Source organism: Microtus pennsylvanicus, chromosome 11 (genome assembly GCF_037038515.1).
Source record: "Microtus pennsylvanicus isolate mMicPen1 chromosome 11, mMicPen1.hap1, whole genome shotgun sequence".
NCBI classification, from domain to species: Eukaryota; Metazoa; Chordata; class Mammalia; order Rodentia; family Cricetidae; genus Microtus; species Microtus pennsylvanicus.
Genome location: NC_134589.1, coordinates 20,649,723 through 20,675,637, shown reverse-complemented (window position 1 = coordinate 20,675,637; position 25,915 = coordinate 20,649,723). Strand labels below are relative to the sequence as shown.

General features: G+C 45.6%; 1 protein-coding gene across 1 annotated transcript; it reads left to right on the top strand.

Moving 5' to 3' along the window:
- The first annotated feature begins 4,928 nt into the window (after positions 1 to 4,928).
- On the top strand, positions 4,929 to 18,433 carry G6pc1 (glucose-6-phosphatase catalytic subunit 1). The gene is made up of 5 exons (XM_075942186.1): positions 4,929 to 5,221; positions 8,227 to 8,336; positions 12,526 to 12,631; positions 14,813 to 14,928; positions 16,886 to 18,433. Exons 1-5 carry the CDS (start codon positions 4,992 to 4,994, stop codon positions 17,395 to 17,397), a joined length of 1,074 nt encoding a protein of 357 aa, XP_075798301.1. The 5' UTR covers positions 4,929 to 4,991; the 3' UTR covers positions 17,398 to 18,433.
- Positions 18,434 to 25,915: the final 7,482 nt, after the last annotated feature.

Here is a 25,915-nt window from a genome sequence, read left to right as displayed (position 1 = left end):
CTGCAGATGTGCAAGTGTATGTCAAGGCCCTGGGCTCTAACACGTCTGCAAGGAGACACTTCCAGAGGGTGGAGCATGCTCACAGAGGGAAGAGATCCCCTGCAGTTCACCACCAGCCAAATTCCACGGCTAGCAGGAAGGACCAAATTTGACGGGGAGAATGTTTCCTAACTCCTGGAAGGGTTTGGCATCACCAAAGGTTGTCCTGGGAATGAGAAAAGAGTCTGCCATCTGTCCCCAAGGAAGGGGTCTTAATTTGGAGAGAAGGCAGCTGCTGGGCTGGCAGGAGGAAGGGAGAGGAACGAGAAGTGGGCTCTTAGTTGTTTGCCATGGAGCAAAAAGCCTTTGGGGAATTTCTCAGTGGACAAAATGTCCAGCCCTTCCTGAGAGCCAGGCTCTTGCTGCCTGGTCAACAAGTGTACAGTTCAAGGTCCTCAACCTGAACTTTCTCACTGAGCCAGCGATAAGTCAGCCATTTTTCACTGGCTAACAATCATTAACCCACCTCCATCTGAATCCCCGACTTGTTTTTCTGGCGAACGAACTGGGTCACTCACTCTGAAGGTGACAGCGCCTGAACCAGCCAGTTTCCACAGTCTACCCCAAAACACCTCCCCCATCGATCACTTGGTAGGAGGGAGGAAAAAGAAACCACCTAAAGTTGTAAAGGAAAAAAATATTAAATTAAACTTAGTGTGGCTGGGGCTGTAGCCTGTTTGGAACTGTGCGTGCCCAGTTTGCCACAAACCAGGAGTGGTGATCCAAAACTAATCCTAGCCCTCAGGAGGTTGGAGGTCACCCAAGGTCATTCTTGGCTACAGATAGAATTTAAGGTCAGGCTTGGCTGCAGACTCTGTTTTAAAACACACACACACAGAACTGTTTATCTTGCAGTTTTGACCCACACCCTTCAGGTCAGAAAGCTATGAGCTGTATCCTGGCTACAGTTTGTAAGCAAGACTTATTCTAGCAATACTAACCAGCAAAGTAAAAGAAGCCCCTCTCTCAATAGAGCCCAAGCCAAGCCAGAATACAAGATTCAGCTTTAAAAAAAAAAAAAAAAAAACCACCTAGAGTTTCTTTTTGGTAGTACACAATTTCAGCCGATGTGTATGGTGAACACACTCCTTCCTCTCTTGGCTCTCCTGTTGGCAAATAGACCTGAAGGAATGAGTCAACCTCACTCGAGACAGTGGCAGCCATGTGCGCTGGGACAGACTGTCATTTCTGGCCCCTTTCCTTCATTTTCTTCCCAAACTTCTGGGTGTCTGTAGAAAAACTGTCCCGTGTCTCTGCTGGTTAGTATACCTCACAAAGAAAGGGCCAAGCCATTTTCCATCCTTGGCATTTCTCAGCTTTCCCTGGAACCCCCCAGTTAGCATTGATATGTCCAGAGTCTTCACCATTGAGGACCCATAAGGGGTTCACCGGCATTTGTACAAATAAGAGACTATTTCAATACAAAGAGCACTCAGTTTTGGTGGCTAGGTCTGGCTCCCTGCCCCGCCCCCCAGTAGACCACCAGTGCCCCAGAGATCAGCCAAGATTTAGTTTGGAATGCCTGTGGGTCGGTCGGTGGAGTGTGAAGCTTGGGAAATGTTGGTTAAGTTAAACTGGAGAATTGTTTAAAAATAAAAATGGCAAGAATTAAAAGGAGGGGGCTAGCGAGATGGCTCAGTGGCTGACAGCATGTTCTAGTCCTGTAGAGGACTCCAGTTCAGTTCCCAGGACCCACATGGTGGCCCACAGCTGCCGGTAACTCCACCTCCACACACACACAACCACAGACAGACACATACACATAAACATAATTAAAAATTAATCTTTTTTTTTTTTTTTGGTTTTTCGAGACAGGGTTTCTCTGTGGTTTTGGAGCCTGTCCTGGAACTAGCTCTTGTAGACTCTTGGTCTCGAAAAATTAATTTTGAAAAAAGAATCAATTAAAAAAAATTAAAAGCTAATGAGAGGGAGAAGGTGAGGTTCTTTCTTTGGAGAGAGATTTTTGTTATTGTGTTTATATTGGCTTTTCTTTATTTGTATGTTCGTTCTTACGGTGGCGCTGGTGATCAAACCCAGAATCTCACGCCACTGTTAAACTGCTGAGTTATCCTCCCACCCCTTAGGTAATTTGTTCTTTTGAGACGGAGTCTCACTGTATAGACCAAGCAGGTCTTGAACTGCCAGGCTCCTGGGGTCACCTCCTGCTAGGATTATGGTCATAGCAGTTGAGACAATTCCTTAACCAACTAGACGCTTGGCAAGCCCTCCAGAAAAACAAGTGTTCTGTCCACAGTATTTGCCTCTGGTGATGCCCAAGACCTTGGAGAACCCACAGTTGCCTCTTCCCTCCGTTTTCCAGCTGGGGCTCTCTGGTCTTTACCTCTTTCTGAGCACGATAAAAATTTGCTGGAAGCAGCAAGAAAGAGCTGGGAGGTCAAAGATGAGGTCTAGGAAACAGCCTCATCATGTAATCCAGAGCGCGCGCGCACACACACACGCACACACGCACACACGCGCACACACACACACACACACACACACGCAAACACTCACACGCCACATAGCAGGCAGGCTGCAGCAGAGCCTCCCACAGTCTCTGCATGCTCAGAATAGGACATCAACCCCGCTCTGAACCCTTATCAGCACGCGCGAGCATTCTCCTGGAGTTCCTCTGAAGACAGCGCTCTCAGTCCGTGCTCCATAAGCTGATCACATGACAGAACCCCGCCTGACACAGAAATCCCGACTCCTCACCCTGCAGGGACCCAGACAGTGACCTCTGGATGCTTCGTCAGAGAATCTGCCCTGCTTGTCCTCAACTCTCCTCAATCCACAGAAACTCCAGTCCTAAGATCACCACAACGGATACTCGATACTCTCTAGGAAGACTTACCTGGTAAAGGGAAGAAGCTGCCTCTTCTAGTGAGACACACTCACTATGACCCCCAAAGTCCTGACAGTAGAGGATACAATGCCACCTCACCCTCTCTGCAGGTTAGAGACAATATGGGTAGGGCAATCAGAGTCTGCTAGAGAGAGCCGCAATCCTTGTCGGCAGAGCTGAGACCGTGCCAGATCTCGCCTCCAGGTCCAAAGCGCATGCCCTGTGAGATGTGCCCATCACTTCTAGCATGGCGTGCTGTCGGCGTTCTCTGCAGATTTAGGAACTCTGAATTTCTTGAAAAATGCATGGGTCTGCCACTTCCCTGAGTCCTCTGTGATCCAAGAGTAAGGTTTTTGCTCTGTCCCTTGCTTTCAGGTTGATTGTATATGATATATGAAAGAATAAGCAAGATACGAAAGCCCCTTTTCTTTCTTTTCTCTTTCTCTCCCATTCTCTCTTCTTTTTCTCCCTTCCTTCCTTCCTTCCTTCCTTCCTTCCTTCCTTCCTTCCTTCCTCCCTCCCTTCTTTTTGCCTCTCTCTCTCTTTCTCTCTTTCTTCCCCTTCTCTCTCTCTTTTTCTCCCTTTCTCCCTCTCTGTCTCTCTCTTTCTCTCTTTTTCTTTCTTCTGAGATGTGGTCTCTCTATGTAGTCCTGACTGTCTTGGAACTTGATACTCAGACCAAGCTGCACCTTGAGCTCACAGAGATCCCCCTGGCTTCTGCCTCCTGATTGCTAGGATTAAACACACGTGCCACCACACCTGGCTCTAAAGCCTTTTTTCCAAACATAACTAGGATGAGGCAAAGACTTAGCACACCTGCTGGAGTAAGCAGCAAGCGTGCGTGAAGCCCTGGGTTGGAGACACAGCACTATGTAAATGGGGCGTGGCAGGGCATGCCTGTAGTCCAGCACCTGGGAGACGGGATAAGACCACGGTTATCCTTTCGTACGTAGTCATTTCAAAGCCTGAGAAGCAGATCCGGCATCAAAGACAAAGTGCCTAACTTTTTCTCCCAGTCTCCAGTTGCCGATTCCTACTTAGAGTCCCGTGTTTATTCTAGTGTTATTGTTTATCAATTAAAGGGCTGGAGGCGTAGCTGTATTGTGTAGTATGCTTGAGGCCCTATATTGGATTTCCAACAACACACCTACAAGTGATAAAAAAAAAAGTCTTACAATTCAAAAGAGTTTAGTTTTAAGATAATTCGATGAGTTAATCACTGCATTAAAAAATGATTGCCCTGGGGCAGGACAAGATGTCTCATCAGGGAAACAGGTAAAGGTGCTTGCCGCCAACCCCGAGGACCTGATTCAAGTCCCAGTCCTCACATGGTGGGAGGAAAGACCTGAAAGTCATCCTCTTATCTGGACACACATACTTTGTCACACACACACACACACACACATGTACACACACACTCTCTCTCACACACACATGTAAGTAAAAAACATTTTAAACTATTGTTTACTTGCCCTAAGAAATATAAAAACCAATATTGGAAAGAGTGTTGGCATCCCGATCCAGAGGTAGACCCCGGGCCCACATGAAGTTGGTGAAAGGCCAGCAGAGTGACGGTTCCCAGGACAGCAGAACCTGCTGTTAGATATTTTAAATTAATAACTTAAAACGTCAGCCCCCACAGCAGCGAACTTCCCTTTGGCTCCAGAGGAATGCTGCTGCAGACTTCAAAAGGCAGAGGCACTTACTTGCAGGAGCCATGGTGGCAACAGACTCTGCCCCGAGCCTCTGGCCTAGCTTCAGGGGCCAGGAAAGAGGACAGCCCCCAGCACTGTCAAGCGTGTGCCCAAGTTAATGATTGGCTCTGCCAATGGCAGATCAGGCTGTTTTTGTGTGCCTGTTTTGCTATTTTACGTAAATCACCCCGAACACGCTTGCATCAACCTACTGATGATGCACCTTTGATCAATAGATTTTAGACAAAAGTGGTTTTCGAGTCCAAAGATCAGGGCTGGGTTGACCTACAGACTGAATCCAGGGCATATAAAGCAGGGGCAAGGCGCAAACTGATAGCAGAGCAATCACCATCAAGCTTGGGCTCACTGCACGGGCTCAGCTGCCAGCTTCCTGCGGTACCAGCGGAGTGAGGATGGAGGAGGGAATGAACGTTCTCCACGACTTTGGGATTCAGTCGACCCGCTACCTCCAAGTGAATTACAAAGACTCCCAGGACTGGTTCATCTTAGTGTCTGTGATCGCTGACCTCAGGAATGCCTTCTATGTCCTCTTCCCTATCTGGTTCCATCTTCGAGAGACTGTGGGCATCAAGCTCCTTTGGGTGGCAGTGGTGGGGGACTGGATCAACCTCGTCTTTAAGTGGTAAGAACCATGTGAAGGGGTGCTTGGCAGGGAAAGAGGCTGTATTCTTGCTAGAAATAGCTGTCCTCCAGCAGGGGCACTCCATACCAAGCCTCAGGCTAGACCTCCCTTGACTTGAGAGTGTCAGCAGAAAGAAAAAAGATGGCAGGAATCCCACCAGGGCAGGGAATAGGGAAAAGTCTATTTTATCTGACCTTCAGGAGCGGAAGGACAGCTGAATTAAATGAAAAGTCCGAGTGAAGTCTTTGTTATACTTTATTACTTTAAGATAGGGTCTTGTGTAGCCCAGGCTGGCCTCAAACTTACTAGGCAAGAGATAGTGAATGACCTTGAATTCCTCTTATCTCTCCTCCTGAGCGTTGCGATTACAGGTGTGAGCACCCGCCCACGTGCAGGTTAGCATTCTGGCGATTGAACTTGGGGCTCTATGCATGATAGCATGTTCAAAGCGTGTTCATGATGCTTGACTGGGCCAACTGAGCCGCATCTCCAGCCCCTGCATGCAGGTTTTACTACTTTGAGGAAAGATGGTCACTGTAGAAATGGATGTAGGAAAGAAGCAGGGAGGCTGGGAAGAGGAAGCCAATGGCTCTTAACCTTTTGGTTAGGCAGTGAGAAGTAACCCAGGTAGCCAGGACCTGGCTCTACCACCTTGCAACTGTACGTCCTTGGAAAGTTGCATGAATTCTCTGAACTTCTGTTTCAGAGTCTGTAAATTTTTGACTCTCTCCAGAATCTTAATAATAATCACAGTGGGCATTTATCGAGTAGTTACTATGTGCCAGGCTCTGTGTGTGTGTGTGTGTGTGTGTGTGTGTGTGTGTGTGTGTGTGTGTATGTGTGGTGGGTGTGTGTGTGCGCGTGCACGCATGCAGGTGTTCTATCACTGAGGAGCGCCCTCAGCCCAGGCCTTGGGCTTTTCTGTGGAGATGCTATTTATGTTACAGGCCAGAGAGCAAGGCTAAGAGTTCACCGGTGGGAGGAACACAGTTCCTCCAGAGCAGAGGCTGCCAGTGCTCTGAAGAACTAAGTTACAGCTAGTGGTGGGGGTGAGACAACAACCCTGACTTCTAACACCAGCCAGGCACTGTTGTGTAAATTCTCCTGTCATGGTAATATCTAAGCTACTGATGCTTCTTGTTTGAAAAGAATCAATGAATGCTGGTTTGGCCTGTTTCCTCAGCTAGAAAATAAAGAGGACCAGCCTCCCCATTCATAGAATTGTCTGTGTCTGTTACCAGGTGATGTGTGTGTGTATAGACATGGTCACATGTGTACATGTATGTGCCTGTGTTTGTGGAGGCCCGAGCAGTCATTCCTCAGAAACTTTCTGGTCAGGGTCTGTGACTGGACTGGAGCTTGCTGAGTAGATTAGACCCCGGGGATCCACTGGCCTGTGTGACCACTGCTGTACACCAACACGCCTAGGTTTTGGGTTTTTGTTGTTGTTTTTGCTTGTTTGTTTTGTTTTGTTGTTGCTTTTCTCAGTTCTGGTGATGGAATTCAGGGCCTCCTGTTTTTATAGCAGGTTCTTGACCTTCTGAGATATCTCCCAGCCCCTGGTTTCCTGCTTTGCTTGTGGACTTTTTGTTTGTTTTGCTTGTTTTTTGAGACAGGGTTTCTCTGTGTATCTTTGGTGCCTTTCCTGGAACTAGCTCTTGTAGACCAGGCTGGCTTCAAACTCACAAAGATCCTCCTGCCTCTGCCTCCCAAGTGTTGGGATTAAAGGCGTGTGCCAACATGCCTGGCTTTTCATTGTTTTTTTTTTAAGATGGGGCATGAGGGAAATACTCAGTGACAAGGAATTATCTCATTCTGTAGCCCAGGCTACCCTGGAATTTATTAAATAGTCCAGCCTGGTCTTGACTCACACCTCCTCCCAAGTGCTGGGATTACAAGTGTGAGCCGCCATGCCTAGTTTGTTTGTTCTTGAATTCTAGAGGCTGAATTCAGGTCAGAGTCTTATGTGCACTCTTTATCACTAAGCTGTGTAGCCTCAGCCCCATGGGATTTTCTTCTTAAAGGACAAGGACAGGCCTCCAGCTTGTAATCCTCAAGCCTCAGGTTCCAGGGGGCTCGGAGGAGATAGGTGTTCAACTATACCCTGTCGCAGGGAATTCTTCGCTTTGTTTTTGAGTCAAGGATTCATGCGACATCAGTTGACCTGAAATTCAGTAAGTAACTGAAGATCACTGTGAATTTTTAATCCTTCTCTTCTATCAGACAAGAGCTAGGATTACAGATGTGTGCCTCCCTGCCTGGTGTGTATGAGTTTGTGTGTGTGCGTGTGTGTGTGTGTGTATGTGTGTGTTGCATGCATGCATGCCTCAGCATGCAGTTTTAGGTCAGAGGACAGCCTGCAAGAATCTATTCTTTCTTTCTACTATGTGGTTACCAAGGATACAGCTCAGGTTGCCATGTATAGGGGCAAGTGTCTTTACTTGCCAGACATCTTGTTGGCTCTCTCCTGGAGATTCTTCATACCTGCCTCTGCTTCTCATATTCCTTAGCCATAAACAGTAAAAGTTCCTAAGAGTAGAACAAATTGGGTGCCAGACTGAAAGTAGGGCCTCAAACATGCTGATCAAGGTGAGGAGCGGCCCAGTCAGTAAATGTTTGTCTTATAAACCCAAGGACCTCAGTTAAGTCTCCTGACCCATATGAAAATGCTGGGCGTAAAGCCGGGCGATGGTGGCGCACGCCTTTAATCCCAGCACTCGGGAGACAGAGGCAGGCGGATCTCTGTGAGTTCGAGACCAGCCTGGTCTACAGAGCTAGTTCCAGGACAACCAGGGCTGTTACACAGAGAAGCCCTTTCTCAAAAAAGGTTTTCTTTCTAAAGTTATCTACTGTGTCACACAAAGTCCTCCCAGGCCTTCTCCCAGGCAAAGGGAGATACATACCTCCAAAGGGGATAAACACGCCAGCTTCTTCCTCTTTGAAAGTGTGGGCTTCCAGCTAAATCATGCACGGAGTCACCCGGACACTGGTTCTACTTTCCACAGGATTCTTTTTGGACAGCGCCCATACTGGTGGGTCCTGGACACGGACTACTACAGCAACACCTCAGTGCCACTGATAAAACAGTTCCCTGTCACCTGTGAGACTGGACCAGGTGAGAGTCCCAGCCCTCACTGAGGTGAGGTGGACATTGTTCTTCATAGGCATGCCCCAACATCCTTTGCGGATGATGCTGACCCTGGGGGAGGGGGGGTCTGAGGACATCCATTGCTTCATTCTTTTATCACAATTCAATCTGTCTTCCATTAGTGCGATATCACCTTAACTCACGGCAGCAGGGCCTTCCACTGCTAGTGGGGAAATCTGAGTGAAACTTCCAGAATTAAAGTTCCTAGTCCAAGAGAGGCCGGGCCACACCCACAGGCAAAAGACTAGTTAGAGTAACTGAGTCATAGTCCTGTATCCAGAGAGGTGAAAGTGATTGATAGAAGCCTGAGGCCTTATTGTCCCTCTCAGTAGCCTGGCCTAGTGAATGTGGTCCTCTAAGATGACTATCCCATCCTTTAAGCTACCCAAGGTTTTTGTCTTATTTTGGGGAGGTTGGGGAGGTGGAGTTCTTCTGTTCTGCCAGTCAGCTCTGTCCTGCCAGCTGAACTTATTAGTTATAAATGCTCATCTGATAGCTTAGGCTTATTACTAACTAGCTCTTACATCTTAAATTAACACATATTTCTTATCTACACTCTACCACACGATGGTACTCTTTTCAGCACAGCATGTTGTTCTCCCTTCTGTCTCCTTGTGACTCCTCGTGACTCTGCCCTTCTTCTTCCCAGCGTTCTCTTAGTCTGTCTCTCCTGCCTAACCTCTTTCCGCCTAGCTATCAGAGTCAGTCTTTTATTAAACCAAATCAGAAGGTGCCTTGGCAAAAACACATCCTCATAGTGTACAAAAAGATTAGTCCATAACAGGGTTGATATGGGATTCCCCTCTGTATGATATGACTGTTTTATTACCACTGGTTAATAAAGAAGCCACTTTGTCCTATGTCAGGGCAGAATATAGGTAGGTGGGAAAACTAAACTGAATGTACGGAGAAAGAAGGCAGAGTCAGGCAGACATCATGTAGCTGCCCAAGAAGCAATAGGTAACAATCTGTGAGTTTTTGGTAAAATACAAAATAATAGAAATGAATTCATATAAGATGTAAGAGTTAGTTAATAAGAAGCCTGAGCTAATAGGCCAAAGACTATGTAATTACTATTAAGCCTCAGAGTGGTTATTTCATAAGAGACTTCAGGAGCTCCTGAGCAGGACCTAGTAGGTGGAGAGAAACCAGTCCAGGGGGACCAGAAGATTGGAGAATATTTGTAGCTACACAAGGTTGTTTCTTTATTATGAAGTAGTTTCTCAAACAGGCCAACTTGTCCTAAACTCACTATGTAATTGAAGAGGACCTTGAACTTCTGATCTTCCTGCCTCCCCAACCCTCCTGAGACAGCAGATGTGCCAGGATTCTGTGCATGCTAGCAAGTACTCTATCAACTGAACCACATCCCTGGACCCACCTGTGATTTGTTAGTTATAACCAGATAGGAATTGTTAGGTCAAATGACAACTTTTTTGTATTAGAAATATCTAGTAAGTCCTTCCCAGAAAGTCTCAGTGCTACCATCCCTTCCTCAAGATCCCTTTCCTTGCCTTCTGCTAGAAGCATCTACCATGTCCCAAGCCCTGTTCTAGATGCCTGAGATTCCTTTGCTGATGAACAAAACAAATGTCCTGGACAAAGAGCTGAAATTTGAAGGGGGCTTTGTGTCAGTATACAAAAATCATAGTAAATCAGTAAAACATAATATTAGAATATGATTATTTGAGTGCCAAAAGAAGAAAGGGAAGAGAGAAGAGGAGGTTGGAGAGATGCTAATGCAGTTAAGAACACTAGCTACTCTTCAAAAAAAAAAACCCAGGTTCAATTCCCAGCATCCACATGGCATCTCACAGATATTTGTAAGTTCCACTTCAGGGGATCCAGTGCTTCTATGAATACTTCATGCACATGGAAAACAGACATTCATGCAGGGGAAACATACACACACATAATTTTTTTTAATAAGAGAGGAGAGAGAGTTTGTCCATGAGATTTCCTGGAATGCTGACTGGAGTGGAGATGAGAGAGCAGCTGATAACTCTCCAGAGCTACAGTTGTGCAGGGGTAGGGATGTGTTGATGGGCAGATGAAGAAGTCCAGGTGGGACTACTTCTCCCTTGACTCCACAAGGAGCTCTCAAACTGGAGATGTCTTTTAATACATTTCAATTATGGGATACAGGCTATACCTAGGCATAGGGGGTAACCTTGACCAAGATGACTGTCTTCAGCTCAAAGCCATGCCCACAAAAAGCTGAGAGTTAAGGATAACCTACAACTATGCTCACAGCAATTGGAAAACCATCGTTCTGTCTAGGAGGGGTGGCAGATCTCGGAATTGGAAACTACTGTAAATTGGTCAGAGTAGGTCTTATTGATAAGGTGAAATCTAGGGGCTGGAGAGATGGCTTAGCTGTTAAGAGCACTGGCTGCTCTTCCGGAGATTCTGAGTTCAATTCCTAGACCCCATTGATGACTCACAGCCATCTGGGATCTGATGTCCTCCTCTGGTTACAGGTGTGCATGCAGATAGAGCACCCATATACATAAAATAAATAAATATATCTCTTTTTTTCTTTTTCTTTTTTAATTCTAGTACCTGGAGGGACAGCCGTGGGTGCTGGGAACCGAACTCTTATATTTTTGGTTGTGAGCCTAGCCTTTAACGGCTGAGCCATCCCTCCAGGCCAATAAATATATCTTTAAAGAAAGAAAAGGTGAAATGACCCAGGCAGTGGTGGCACACACCTTTAGTCCCAACACTCAGTAGGCAGAGGCAGGTGATCTCTGTGAGTTCATGGCCAGCTTGGTCTACAAAATGAGTTCCAGGACAGCCAGGGATGTTACACAGAGAAACTCTGTCTGGAAAAAAGAAAAGAGAAGAGAAAAGCTGAAATCTAAGTCAAGACTTGAAGAGACAAGAGAGTTAACCAGAGGAATTATGGGAGAAAAGCATGCCTGATGCCTTTAGAGACAAGCATCGAGGTGGCAGCATGGCCAGAGCAGCATGAGAAGGAAAAAGAAGGGAACTGATGGTGGTCAGATTGATGTGTAATTTACCTAAGTCCCGATTCCTGTGCAAACTCCAGACCATCTGAAACAACAAAGGCAGAGGACGACCTCTCCGCTGTACTCCCCGATTCCTGCACAGTCCTGGCGCATAGTATGACTTCAGTTTGTAAAATAATTGAATTATAGATAAAGGAGTGGAGAGTAAGAAGGATGGATCTTTAGATGGAAGGCGTGGTTAATGGATAGGTTGATGGATAGTTAGATGGAAGGCATGGTTAATGGATGGGTTGATGGATAGTTAGATGGAAGGCGTGGTTAATGGATGGGTTGATGGATAGTTAGATGGAAGGCATGGTTAATGGATAGGTTGATGGATAGTTAGATGGAAGGCATGGTTAATGGATAGGTTGATGGATAGTTAGATGGAAGGCATGGTTAATGGATGGGTTGATGGATAGTTAGATGGAAGGCATGGTTAATGGATAGGTTGATGGATAGTTAGATGGAAGGCATGGTTAATGGATGGGTTGATGGATAGTTAGATGGAAGGCATGGTTAATGGATAGGTTGATGGATAGTTAGATGGAAGGCATGGTTAATGGATAGGTTGATGGATAGTTAGATGGAAGGCGTGGTTAATGGATAGGTTGATGGATAGTTAGATGGAAGGCATGGTTAATGGATGGGTTGATGGATAGTTAGATGGAAGGCATGGTTAATGGATGGGTTGATGGATAGTTAGATGGAAGGCATGGTTAATGGATAGGTTGATGGATAGTTAGATGGAAGGCATGGTTAATGGATAGGTTGATGGATAGTTAGATGGAAGGCGTGGTTAATGGATAGGTTGATGGATAGTTAGATGGAAGGCGTGGTTAATGATGGATTGATGGATAGTTAGATGGAAGGCATGGTTAATGGATGGGTTGATGGATAGTTAGATGGAAGGCGTGGTTAATGGATAGGTTGATGGATAGTTAGATGGAAGGCATGGTTAATGGATGGGTTGATGGATAGTTAGATGGAAGGCATGGTTAATGGATGGGTTGATGGATAGTTAGATGAAAGGCGTGGTTAATGGATGGGCTGAGGGATGGGTAGATGTGTGGATGATACCTTGGCAGTCTCTCACACGGACACCTTTCCATCTTTAGTCCATTCTTCTTTTTTCTGCCATCTAGGGAGTCCTTCTGGCCATGCTATGGGCGCAGCAGGTGTATACTACGTGATGGTCACTTCTACCCTTGCTATCTTTCGTGGAAAGAAAAGGCCAACATACGGATTCCGGTAAGAACTCACCCCTGGGGATGTGGATGAGCAGGAAGTTGCAGACTCTGTGGCCAACAGTTGTTCTTCCTACTTCCCACGGCCCATTCTCACATGTGCAGCTGGCACTAGTAAGAATCGTAGCACCTATGCTACGAGTGAACATCGGGGTCACGAACTGTTAGGGCCAGAAGGAACCCACTAGGGTAGCCCTAGACAAATGAATAAAGCTTGCCACCATGAATAGGAATTCAAAAGATTATCTAGAGCATTGATTCTCATGACCTGTGGGTCATGACCCCTTTGGGATTGAATATCAGATTTTTATATTACAATTCATAACAGTAGAAAAATTACAGTTCTGAAGTAGCAACAAAATAATGTTATGGTTGGGGGAATCACCACAATATGAAGAACTGTGTTAAAGGGTTGCAGCATTCGCTAGCTTGGGAGCCACTGATCTACAGAGAGTGACGGAACTTAAATTAAATTCATTATTTCATCCATTCATTTATGGCTTCCAGTGTTCAAACTCGGGACTTTGGGCATGCTGAATAGCTACTCTATCACTGAGCTGTATCTCCAGCTTTAAGAAAAAAGGTCAGGCTGTGATTGTGCAAATCTTTAATCCCAGCTCTCTGGAGGCAAAGGCAGGTGAATTCAGGATGGCCAGGGCTACAGAGAAATCCTGTCTTGAAAAACAAAACAAACAAACAAAATCCTAATTTTGTAATGGCCTGGAGTCAACTCATAGGTGAAAATAAACAGACATAAGATGTTCCTAATCGCCAGGCGGTGGTGGCACACGCCTTTAATGCCAGCACTTGGGAGGCAGAGGCAGGTGGATCTCTGTGAGTTCGAGGCCAGCCTGGTCTACAAGAGCTAGTTCCAAGACAGGCTCCAAAGCCACAGATAAAGCCTGTCTCGAAAAACCAAAAATAGATAGATAGATAGATAGATAGATAGATAGATAGATAGATAGATAGATGATAGACAGATAGATAGATAGATGATAGATAGATAGATGATAGACAGATAGATAGATGATTGATAGATAGATAGATAGATAGATAGATGATAGATAGATAGATAGATAGATAGATAGATAGATAGATAGATAGATAGATAGATAATGCATATAATGGGGGACTAGAGAGAAGGTTCAAACACTAAGAACACTGGAGGCTCTCCAGAGGACCTGGGCTCAGTTCCCAGCACCCATATGGTGGCTCACAATGGTCTATAATCCTAGTTCGAGGAGATCTGGCTCCCTCATCTAACCTCTGTGAACACAAGGCATGCACATGGTATATAGACATACATGCAGGCAAGACACATATACACATTAAAAAAATAACATAAGTGATCCAGGCAAGGTGGCACCTAAGAAGCGGGGGATCAGGGGTTGGAGATCAACCTTGGATACATAGTGAGTTTGAAGCACACCAGGGCTACATAAGACCCTTCTCAAGAAAAATAAAAGATAAAAAAAAAACCCTCAGGCTGTAGAGATGGCTCGGTAGGTCAAAATACTTGCTGTGCAATCCTCGTAAAGCAGAGGGAGAAAGCCAGCCCCACAAAGTTGTCTCGCTTTCATACACACGCTGGGCCACACAGGCATTCCACTCCCACATCATATACAGAAACACAGCAATAACAAATTAAAGGGTTTTTTAAAGAAAAAATGGCATAAACACAGTCTTAGTTAATTTTCTATTGCTTTGAGGAAACACCATGATCAAGGCAACTTATAGACAGAAGGGCTTAGGGTTTGGTTCCACAGGGAGAGGGTTGGATCCATCGTGGCAGAGAAGCATGGAGGCCGGAACAGCTGAGAGCTCACATGTTGAACTACAAGCAGGAAGCAGGAAGGGAGAGGCCTCAACACTCATTCAGGGAGTCTTTAAGCTTTAACTGGCCCCTACAGACATACTTCCTCCGGCAAGGCCACTCCTCCCAAACCTTCCAAAACAGGGCCACCAATTGGAGACCAAGTATTCAAATGCCTGAGGATACAGGGGAGGTCTTATTCAAGCCACCACAAGCACCTCACATTTTTGAGCTTTTGAGCAGGACTCCCAATTTCTAAAAATTCCTCTGACAGCACCTCGGTTTGCCAGGCTCCTCTGCTCCGACCAGGGCTGTTTTCTTTGATGAAGGATCAGCCTTTGGGTTCTGAAGTGGTTACCTATTCTCTTGCAGGTGTTTGAACATCATCCTGTGGTTAGGATACTGGGCTGTGCAGCTGAACGTCTGTCTGTCTCGGATCTACCTCGCGGCTCACTTTCCCCACCAGGTTGTGGCTGGAGTCTTGTCAGGTATCCGCAGCTCTGACTCCTTCCCCACTCACTTCCTATTCCTTCTGGATCTTCCTTGCACAGCGTCCTGTCAGTGTTTCAGTGGCTTCAAAGTCAAGGGTGGGTGGGTGGGGGGCTAAGGAAGTGGCTTCGTCTATAAACCAGCATGAGGACCTGAATTTGATCCCCCCAGCACCCACTTAAATAGGCAGCCACAGTGGCGCATGCTGATGTTCCCAGAGCTGGGGAGGTAGAGACAGGAGGATCCCTGGAGTTCATTTGGTGAGGCTCAGGTTCCAGGGGCAGACCCTATAAAACAAACAAACAAACAAACGAAACCAATGAAGTGGATGCTCCTGAGGAACACCTGAGGCTGACCTCTGGTCTCCACAGCACATGCTCACACACACATGTGCATCCACACACGTAAACACACAAGGACACAATTGAAATTATTAGTTTGCACAGCATTCCCGAGCTAAACTGCTAAAAGTATCCCAGAAAAGCTAACTCATCCAACCAAGCTTGTCTAAAGTCCCCAAGCTTCTTTTTTTCATTTTTAAAAAAGATTTAGTTATTTATCATGTATGCAATGCTCCACCTACATATACGCCTGCACACCAGAGGAGGGCACCAGATCTCATGAGCCCTCATGGGGTTGCTGGGAATTGAACCCAGGACCCCTGGAAAAACAGTCAGCGCTCTTAACCTCCGAGCCATCTCTCCAGCCCCATCCCCCAAGCTTCTTACCTTCTTTATTTCTCATTGATCTTCAATTTGAAGCAGCCCCCCCATTCCTTCTCGGGGCACAATAACTAGAGAGAGTTCCTTATTGAAATACATCCGTCTGTGGACCTAACAGATGTCTGCAGTTGGTGTTTGCTCGTGTGCATTTTCTGAGATCCAGTCAGTAAGAGAAAGAAAGGATTGAGGTTAAACATTAAAAAACAAAAACAAAAACAGTCTAGATTTGGGGCTGGGGGAGGGGGCAGAACAGATCCATTGCAAGGGCCTGCGTTTGATCCCTGGAACCCACATGTCAGAAAAGAGCCAACTCCATCTAGCTGTTCTCTGATTTCCACATGTGAGCTATGGCGCGTGCGCCCACACACATACACTCAAACACAAGGTAAATGAAATGTGTAAAAAGTGACAATAAAGCCGGGCAGTGGTGGCGCACGCCTTTAAGCACTCGGGTGGCAGAGGCAGGCGAAACTCTCTGAGTTCAAGGCCGACAGCCAGGGCTGCGCAGAGAAACTTTGTCTTGAAAAATCCAAAAATAAATAAGTGGATATAAAAATAAAAATGCCTGGTAAATGAACAAATGCTTGTAGAAGCTATGTCACACACACAAAAAAAATGGGGATGTTTTGGCTAGAGAGGAAAATGTCATCAACTGTGTGACCAAGGATTTAAGTGAACAACTTATTAACTTCTGCGGAAAGGACTGTCACCAACAGATGGTATTGAACGGTGACAACAGTCTGATGAGATGGCTCAGTGGGTTAAGGCATTTGCTACCAAGCCTGACAACCTGAGTTTGAGACCGGGACCCACATGGTAGAAAGAACCAGCTCCTGTAACTTGCCCTTTGACCTCCACACAGATGCCATGTCACATGTAGGCCTGCCCACACACGAACAGACATGCTTACATACACATACCCAACAAATAAATAGATTTGGTGAATTTTAAAACAAACAAACAAGAAATAATAAAAAGCAGACAAGTCAATCCAAAACTGAAAGAATGGGCTTGTCTGTGGGAATGCGTTCCATCCCGGAGTGTATGCAAGAAGAAACATGCCACACGCAACAGGAAACCCAAATTCAGTGGGAAGATGCTTGAGATGCGATTCTTCCAGCTGAAAGACACTCTGCAGTCGAGGACTCTGGTGTGTGACTTAATTTCACCTGGTGAGATGCTGGCCTGTCACCCTTTGCCGCCTCTGTTTCTCACAGTGCTTTCTCCTGCACAGGCATTGCTGTGGCTGAAACTTTCAGCCACATCCGGGGCATCTACAATGCCAGCCTCAAGAAATATTGTCTCATCACCTTCTTCCTCTTTGGCTTCGCACTTGGATTTTACCTGCTGTTGAAGGGCCTGGGGGTAGACCTTCTGTGGACCTTGGAGAAAGCCAAGAGATGGTGTGAGCGGCCGGAATGGGTCCACCTCGACACCACGCCCTTTGCCAGCCTCTTCAAAAACCTGGGCACCCTCTTTGGGTTGGGGCTGGCCCTCAACTCCAGCATGTACCGGGAGAGCTGCAAGGGAAAACTCGGCAAGTCGCTCCCCTTCCGCCTCGCCTGCATTGCGGCCTCCTTGGTCCTCCTGCACCTCTTTGACACTTTGAGGCCCCCATCCCAGATTGAACTGCTCTTCTATGCTTTGTCTTTCTGCAAGAGTGCGACGGTTCCCTTTGCCTCTGCCAGCCTCATCCCCTACTGTCTAGCCCGGGTTCTGGGCCAGACACACAGGAAGTCTTTGTAAGGCATGTGGAGGCTTTGGTATTTAAAGTCAACAACCATGCAAAGGACTGGGGACTGCCAAAGCCTTCGGCATCCTGAGGCCAGAAGTGTTCACATCAGCCCCGGTAACCCTGTCTTTCTCCGCTATCTTAACCAAAAGGGTGAATTTTTAAATGCTTACAGGGCTGTTTGAGAAAAACCTTGAGAGCTAGAAGTTGGGTCATTCTGGAATTTTCCCTGAAGGCCCACATGCCATTCTCCTGTCAGACATAGAAGAGCAAGCCCAGGCCAGAGATCCTGATTGAGAATTCTCTCCCTGTGCAGGATGCCCCAGCTGGGAAAAGAGCACAGGGCATTTGTGAGGAAGAGAAAGAAGGACCAGGAGTAAGGGGGAAGTGTTTTTTGTATTGAGCAAATCACAAGCCAAGCCATGTTATGTCTGAGTCTTTAGAGGACACTCTTGACAATGGCAGACCACCTTAAAGTGTAATGAGCAGTCAGTTAAAGGCAGGAATTCTGCTTCCCGCTTTTCTCTGCTGGGTCCTGAATGGCTATGATGACTATGTCACTATGTCTGTCTCCTCCTCAGCCTATGTCTGCGTTCCCTAGAATTCTCCACTGGTCCCCTGCCCTTGCAGCCGGACCCTCAGATGTCCTGCGGACAACTGTTTGGTGGTGCTTTTTGTAGGGTTAAGTGAAACTCTGAAATCTTGGGCGAAAGGGCAAATGGAGAGCCAGGATCCTCTCTCCAGAAGGTCACTCCGATGTTACTCATGATTCCTGGAGCAGAAATATGACTGCCTTCTCTAGCCCAAGTCAGCCAAGAACTCATTCTTACAGAAAAAGCCAGCTCCCCCGTGCCTGTTTTCCAACCTTCGCTGATTTGCAGAGTATATCTTCAAAAAGAAAAAAATGTTGTAGCTATTTATTCAAAATGTCTTATTTTGCTACGAATTATACATATATTCTCATCCTCACCCACACATGCTCCCTGTTCCTCACACCTTTGAAAGCTACATGTATGTAGTATTTTATTAAAAGAACATTTTATTTAAGAATGGAGTCTTGCTTATTACTCTATTTTATTTTGTCTTTATTATTTTTCTTTTTATTTTATGTGTATGGATATTTTGTCTGCATGTGTGTCTGTGCACCATGTGCTTGCCTGTTGCGTACAGATTCCAGAAGAGGGCATCAGATCTCCTAGAATCGGAGCTACAGTTGTTGTGAGTTGTCATGTGCGTGCTGGGAATTGAACCCAGTCCTTATAACGCATGCAGAAATATCAAGCATGGTTGTACACATCTGTAACACCAGCGATGGTGAGATGTGGGCTTAGCTTAGGAGGTGACATTCCAGGCCAGTGAAAGTTCCTGTCTCAAAAGATGGAAGGTGTTTAAAAAACAATGCATGAAGCTACACACATACACCACACCACACACACACAGACACACACATACACAGACACACATACACAAAGGAAAAGCACATGATAGGAAAAGAGTTCTATCACAAGCTGGCTAAGAGGAACTTAAAGGGCCACCTTCCCTCCTGGGAGGCTGACTTAAGGGCAGTTTATATAGGAAATAGGATTGCAGACTGATGGGCACATAGCCGAAAAATTTGTATTTAAAGCACACCCATCTAATCACCAAGTAAGATGCCTTTCAATTCCGCAGATCTCAAGAGCAAAGATCAGCTGAACTTAGTAGCGCAAACCTTTACTCCCCAACACTCAGGAGATTTGCTAGTTCAAGACTAACCTGAACTGCAGAGCAAATTCAAGGCCAGGCTGAAAGATTTAGTGAGACCCTGTCTCAAAGTGAAAAAAAATAAAAGGGCTGAGGAGATGGCACAATTGTTAAAGTGCTTGCTATGCTAGCGTCATGACCTGCGTTCGGTAATCAGCACCCATGTAAAAGCCAAAGCTAGGCGCAGCGGCACATGATGTAATCCCATAGACAGGGAAGTGGAGACAGGAGGATTCCTGGGGTGTCCTGCCTATCAAGTCCAAAGGAAATTCCATTTCCCCAAATTCCAAAAGGCAGAAGGGACAAATACCTGTGGTGCTTGTTGGCTCACCAAAGTGCATGCTGGCTGCCAGCTCCCTCTTATCACGAGTACATGGCACAGATCTCGAAGTCCATACCAGTATCTTAGCTCTTCCCATCTCCCCCACCTTAACCCCCCTCCAGCTCACGGGCTTCCCCACCCCTGCTACGCATTCTCCTTATAACCCTGCTATTTTGACTACTGCTCCCTCGCTGTCTCCCTCCTCTTCCCACACTTTCCCTCTCTCTCTATCTCTCTCTGTGTCTGTCTTCTGCACTCTATCTCCCTTCTCCTCCTCCTCTCTCTCTGTTCTGTCATGGCCAAAGTTCTGTTTTATGTTTAAGTTACTCTGCTTTAGTGATCCATAAAGCAAAAAACGCCTCTAATCTGTGAGCCCCATTTGCCCAAAGACGGACTTCCGGGAATGCTGGAGGCTGCTGCTCTTGTAAGATAACAAGCCACGTGTTTTCACTTCTGTAAACACCATGGGTTGCTCCAACTGCAGGATGTGCTCCATCCCATGTAGGCAGAAGCTACGTAGGCAGGGAGTATGCCGGGGTGTGAGCTTGCCCCATTGGGTGGAAGGGGAAAGGATGAAGCTTTCGCCTTTATAAGCACTGGACTGACATAATTTGCAGCCATTCTCTGGAAATCCCAGGTATGGACCTGGCCAGTGACCCTCATCCTGTCCAGTATATATAATAAAGTTTGCTTCAAATTTGGCTCAAATTTTGTAGTATTGGTCTTATTCTCGCTGGGTGGGACTAGCAGTTCTCTCTCTTTTTCTCGCTCTCGCTCTTTGCTGCTCCTGTTTCTCTCATGGCCAGGTCCAGAGTGCTGGCCACATCCAGTCTATTACCTTCTCTGTTCTAGACTCTTCCAGATGCTTCTGGATGTTCTCTCTCTCATATCTACAGTAAAACCTTCCCTTCAGCTGTACCAAGGAATGACCATGTCAGTTTATACACTATATATATAGTCTGTATATATATATATATATATAGTCAATTTATACACTATATATATATATATATATAGTCTGAGATGGTGAGTTCCAGATTCAAAGAGATCCCACCTCAAAAAAAAAATAAGATAGAGAGTAATTGAGGAAGACTTCTGTTACACACACACACTCTCTCTCACACACACACACTCATATCAAAGGTTGGGGATCTAGCTTAGTGACCAGAATATCTAGTGTATGTAAGGCTGTTAGAGAGATGGATACTTTGTAATGGTATGAATCTTGGTTTATTGATACAAGTTTTAGGTCAAATTTTGTTATATGTGTATTTCTGCTCTTGGTTAAAGTATCATGTTTGTGTAGCTCATTTAAACATGTAATGTATAATTAAAAATATAGGTTAATAGATAATTATCTATAATAGTCAAGCTTGTAGTCATGTTGGTTAGATTTTGTAGGTTTATAGAGACATTTCAGTTAGATAGGTATTCTTTAAATCTTTCAGAGACCTTCATAATATGGCATTTAAAATGTTTAAGAACTTAAGACTTTTCATGACAATGAGACACATTTGCTCCTGGCAGCACCAAGCTACTTCAAGAGGAAGATGGATATCGAAGAGGCTCTTTATGGAGTTGGTTAGCCATTTGGGCAAGAAACTGCTCTTGCCTGGACTGCTTGACTGGACATGCAGGACCCACAGAGAAATGACTGCTGAACTTGCCTAAAGGTGAGATGATCCTTTGGGGTTCCTGCTTCATGAAAGAGTCTGCAAGACAGGCCGGGCAATTGGTGGCACACGCCTTTAATCCCAGCACTCGGGAGGCAGAGGCAGGCGGATCTCTGTGAGTTTGAGACCAGAGCTAGTTCCAGGACAGGCTCCAAAGCCACAGAGAAACCCTGTCTTGAAAAACCAAAAAAAAAAAAAAAAAGAGTCTGCAAGACATGCTGTAGGACACAGAAGAAGTGACTGACAAATTGCCAATATAGGATGAACTGTCTTTGAAATTTCCTGCTTCATAGAAAAGTTTGCTGGATACTATGGGCCTGTAGGCTGAAGATGGACGCCCCCACAGTACAGAAGAACTTTGGGTGACTGTCCAGGCAGTGAGATGTCTCTATCAATTCTAGAATTTTGAAAGTTGCTTATAATGCACTTATATTATACTTATACCCAAGTATAATATTACTTAGGTAATATTATATCCTTCTGGAGTCTTTGATGGGGTTGAAGAATTTATAGTTATAGTTTTCTCTAGTTATAATAAAAGATAAAGTAGATATAAATATTATAACTGTAATTCTTGCTCAAAATGTGTTTTGTTATATATAATTTTAGTATGTTAAAATTAAAACCATCCTTTTTATTTAAACAGGAGAGGGGAGGTGATGTGGGATTTCCTTCTGTACCATTGATTAATAAAGAAACTTCTTTGAGCCTATAGCAGAGCTATAGGGGAACAGAGCTAGGCGGGGGCGGGGAGGGGGAAACTAAATAGAATTCTGGGAAAAAGAAGGGCGGAGTCAGAGAGACGCCAGAACTTTAGCTGGTAAGCCACAGCCACGTGGCAATACACAGATTAATAGAAATGTGCTAAAACTAAGATGTAAGAGTTAGCCAGGAAGAAGCTAATGGGCCAAGCAGTGATTTAATTAATATAGTTTCTGTGTGATTATTTCAGGGCTAAGTGGCCGGGAACCAACAAGCGGCATCTCCCTCCAACATAAGGCCACAGGTGCAGCCCTCTAACACCAAAAGCAGTGAGGGTAAGAGTTTTATTTCCTAAAATTCTTCTGGTCCCATTTTCCCACGTGCAGCTCCTGACATGTTATACACTGGGCAGGCAAGGTGGGCGAGGTACCTTCCTGAAGGCTCGCTTGCTGATACTAAACTCACCTGCTAATTATTGTGAAAGACAAGGGTCAGATGAGGTTAAGTGGGCAGGCAGACCACAAGCTAGCTGCACTGCCAAGCTTCAGAACTACAAAGATAGTGTTGGCCCAGACGGCATACTAGTTACCAGACCACAGGTCAGCCAGAGTTGTTCAGGGATCACATTGCAGCTTGAGGGAGGGTGGGGGCAGAGCCACAGCCAAGTGAAGCAATAGTCATTGCGTGCAAGAGTGGATGAGTGGGTGGGGGCAGGACAAGACAAGTGGCTGCTGTCAGCAAGGATTGGGGTTATAGGTAAAGAAAGCCCAAGGCCGCTCAGCTCAGAACACCCAGAAACCTCAGGGGAACTACAGCAAGTTTCTGTTGGACAATCTATTTCATCTTGGTTCACAGTCCCACCTCCAAAGCCTCCCCCTATCCCCCTCATAACCATCACGTTGCACTGCCTGTGGCAAGAGCTGACTGATTGCCCCAGACTCCTGGAACGTGTTTATTTCAGGAGGGTGGATTTTCAAACTAGCCTGGGGTTCTTCAGCAGGGCTAAGCCTATCTGAGATACTAATGGTCCCAGGGAGAAGGGTGTTGGCTCTCATCTGTCTAAATGAACCCTCAAGAGGTTAAGAGAATTGCCTGTTCTTCCAAAGGTCCTGAGTTCAATTCCCAGCAACCACATGGTGGCTCACAGCAATCTGTAATGGGGTCTGGTGCCCTCTTCTGACCTGCAGGCATACAGACAGAATATTGTATACATACTAAATAAATAAATAAATATTTTTAAAAAATGAACCCTCAACTCAGGTTTGGGGCCTACACTTGATGCTCCAAACTCCTGCTCCTTGCCAGAGGATGCTGGCAGAATGTGAAGCACCCGATGTCCAGTTGTGCCCTGGGAAGCACACCAGCAGCAGTTGGCGCTCATCAACGTGCTGTGGGAGTTATCTCTGTCTACAGTTAGCTACGTCCTCTCAACATCACCGGGAAGTTACTGCCATTTAACCTCACATCACATGCACTCATACACAGAGCGGATGAGGAGCTAGTCACAATGGTGGGACCAGTTTAACAACCAGGCAGTCTCGCCACAGGAGAGGTGGTCTGGTGGTTAAGAGCGCCAACTGCTCTTCCGGAGGACCCAGGTTCAGGTCTCAGCACCCACACTGGTGACTCACAACTGCCTCTAACTTCAGTTGCAAGGGATCCCTTCTAGCCTCTTTGGGCGCCTGAGCATGCTTCTCAGGAAGGGATTCATGGGTGGTGCTATCACCCTGTTAAAAAAGAAAATCAATAGAGCTGGAGAGATGGCTCAGAGGCCTAGAGCTCCGGCCACTCTTCCAGAGGTCCTGAGTTCAATTCCCAGCATCCACATGGTGGCTCACAACAATCTGAATGAGATCTGGTACCCTCTTCTGGCCTGCAAATGTTCATGCAGGCAAAACACTGTATACATAAATAAATAAATATCTATTAAAAAAATCAGTGACAACAATCAAACACATGGGAAGGTTGCAGGCCCTGAGGAGTAGCTCCATTATTGTTTTGCCAAGGGATCAGGTTGTCAAACAGCCTTAGAAGTATTTATAGTTATACCCATAGATCTGTGCTGCTCTCGGCCTTGACCAGAAAAGTTTCTTGCATCCCTTAACAGAGACTTACATATAACTGGTCGAAGAGCTGAGAATAAGAAACTCTATGTGAACTGTCTATATTTATAAGTACATGGTGGCATGTCACAATACTGGCTGATACAAAAAGAAACTATAACATATGTTGTTATGGCCTGGGTATTTGTGCCACCCCAGAACTCATATGTTGAACCCTTCAATGGGATTTGGAACTGAGATTAGTAAGTCATGATGTAGATGGGCCTTTTTGATAAGTTTATTGATGAGACACCAGAGAGCTTGCTCTCTCTCTGTACCAGGTAAGAACACAGGCAGCCATATGCACACCAAGAAAAAGCCTTCACCAGACCTGACCAGTGTGATATCTGAATGGAAAAAAAAGAAAAGAAAGAAAGAGGAAGTATAAGACTGCTCCTTATGGTGGAGGAGAAGGTTTATTCTAGATAACAATGGAGAGAGCCCCCATGCACAAAACTCAAGTCCAAATGGATTAAAAACCTCAATATCAGTCCGAACACACTGAACCTGATAGAAGAGAAAGTGGGAAGTACTCTACAGCACATGGGCACAGGAGACCACTTCCTACGTATAACCCCAGCAGCACAGACATTAAGGGCCTCATTGAATAAATGGGACCTCCTGAGACTGAGAAGCTTCTGTAAAGCAAAGGACACTGTCACTAAGACAAAAAGGCAACCCACTGACTGGGAGAAGATCTTCACCAACCCCGCAACTGACAAAGGTCTGATCTCCAAAATATATAAAGAACTCAAGAAGCTAGACCGTAAAAGGCTAATCAACCCAATTATAAAATGGGGCACTGAGCTGAACAGAGAATTCTCAATAGAAGAAGTTCAAATGGCCAAAAGACACTTAAGGTCATGCTCAACTTCCTTAGCGATCAAGAAAATGCAAATCAAGACAACTTTAAGATACCATCTTACACCTGTCAGAATGGCTAAAATAAAAAACACCAATGATAGCCTTTGCTGGAGAGGTTGTGGAGAAAGGGGTACACTCATCCATTGCTGGTGGGAATGCAAACTTGTGCAACCTCTTTGGAAAGCAGTGTGGCGGTTTCTCAGGAAATTCAGGATCAACCTACCCCTGGACCCAGCAATACCACTCTTGGGAATATACCCAAGAGAGGCCCTATCATACAACAAAAGTATATGCTCAACTATGTTCATAGCAGCATTGTTTGTAATAGCCAGAACCTGGAAACAACCTAGATGCCCTTCAATGGAAGAATGGATGAAGAAAGTATGGAATATATACATATTAGAGCACTACTCAGCAGTAAAAAACAATGACTTCTTGAATTTTGCATGCAAATGTATGGAAATAGAAAACACTATCCTGAGTGAGGTAAGCCAGACCCAAAAAAGAGGAACATGGGATGTACTCACTCATATTTGGTTTCTAGCCATAAATAAAGGTCATTGAGCCTATAATTCGTGATCCTAGAGAAGCTAAATAAGAAGGAGAACCCAAAGAAAAACATATAGGCATCCTCCTGAATACTAACCTTCATCAGGCGAGGAAAGGAGACAGAGACAGAGACCCACATTGGAGCACTGGACAGAGACAGAAATCTCAAGGTCCAAATCAGGAGCAGAAGGAGAGAGAGCACGAGCAAGGAACTCAGGACTGCGAGGGGTGCACCCACACACTGAGACAATGGGGATGTTCTATTGGGAACTCACCAAGGCCAGCTGGCCTGAGTCTGAAAAAGCCTGGGATAAAACCGGACTCGCTGAACATAGCGGACAATGAGGAATACTGAGAACTCAAGAACAATGGCAATGGGTTTTTTTTAATATTTATTTATTTATTATTATGTATACAATATTCTGTGTGTATGCCTGCAGGCCAGAAGAGGGCACCAGACCCCATTACAGATGGTTGTGAGCCACCATGTGGTTGCTGGGAATTGAACTCAGGACCTTTGGAAGAGCAGGCAATGCTCTTAACCTCTGAGCCATCTCTCCAGCCCCCTGGCAATGGG

Excerpts from the sequence above, each read along its gene's own strand:
- G6pc1 (XM_075942186.1), top strand. The coding sequence starts at position 4,992 with ATGGAGGAGGGAATGAACGTTCTCCACGACTTTGGGATTCAGTCGACC. Across the intron at positions 8,337-12,525 it reads CACCTGTGAGACTGGACCAG|GGAGTCCTTCTGGCCATGCT; the intron begins GTGAGAGTCCCA and ends TCTGCCATCTAG. Across the intron at positions 12,632-14,812 it reads AGGCCAACATACGGATTCCG|GTGTTTGAACATCATCCTGT; the intron begins GTAAGAACTCAC and ends ATTCTCTTGCAG.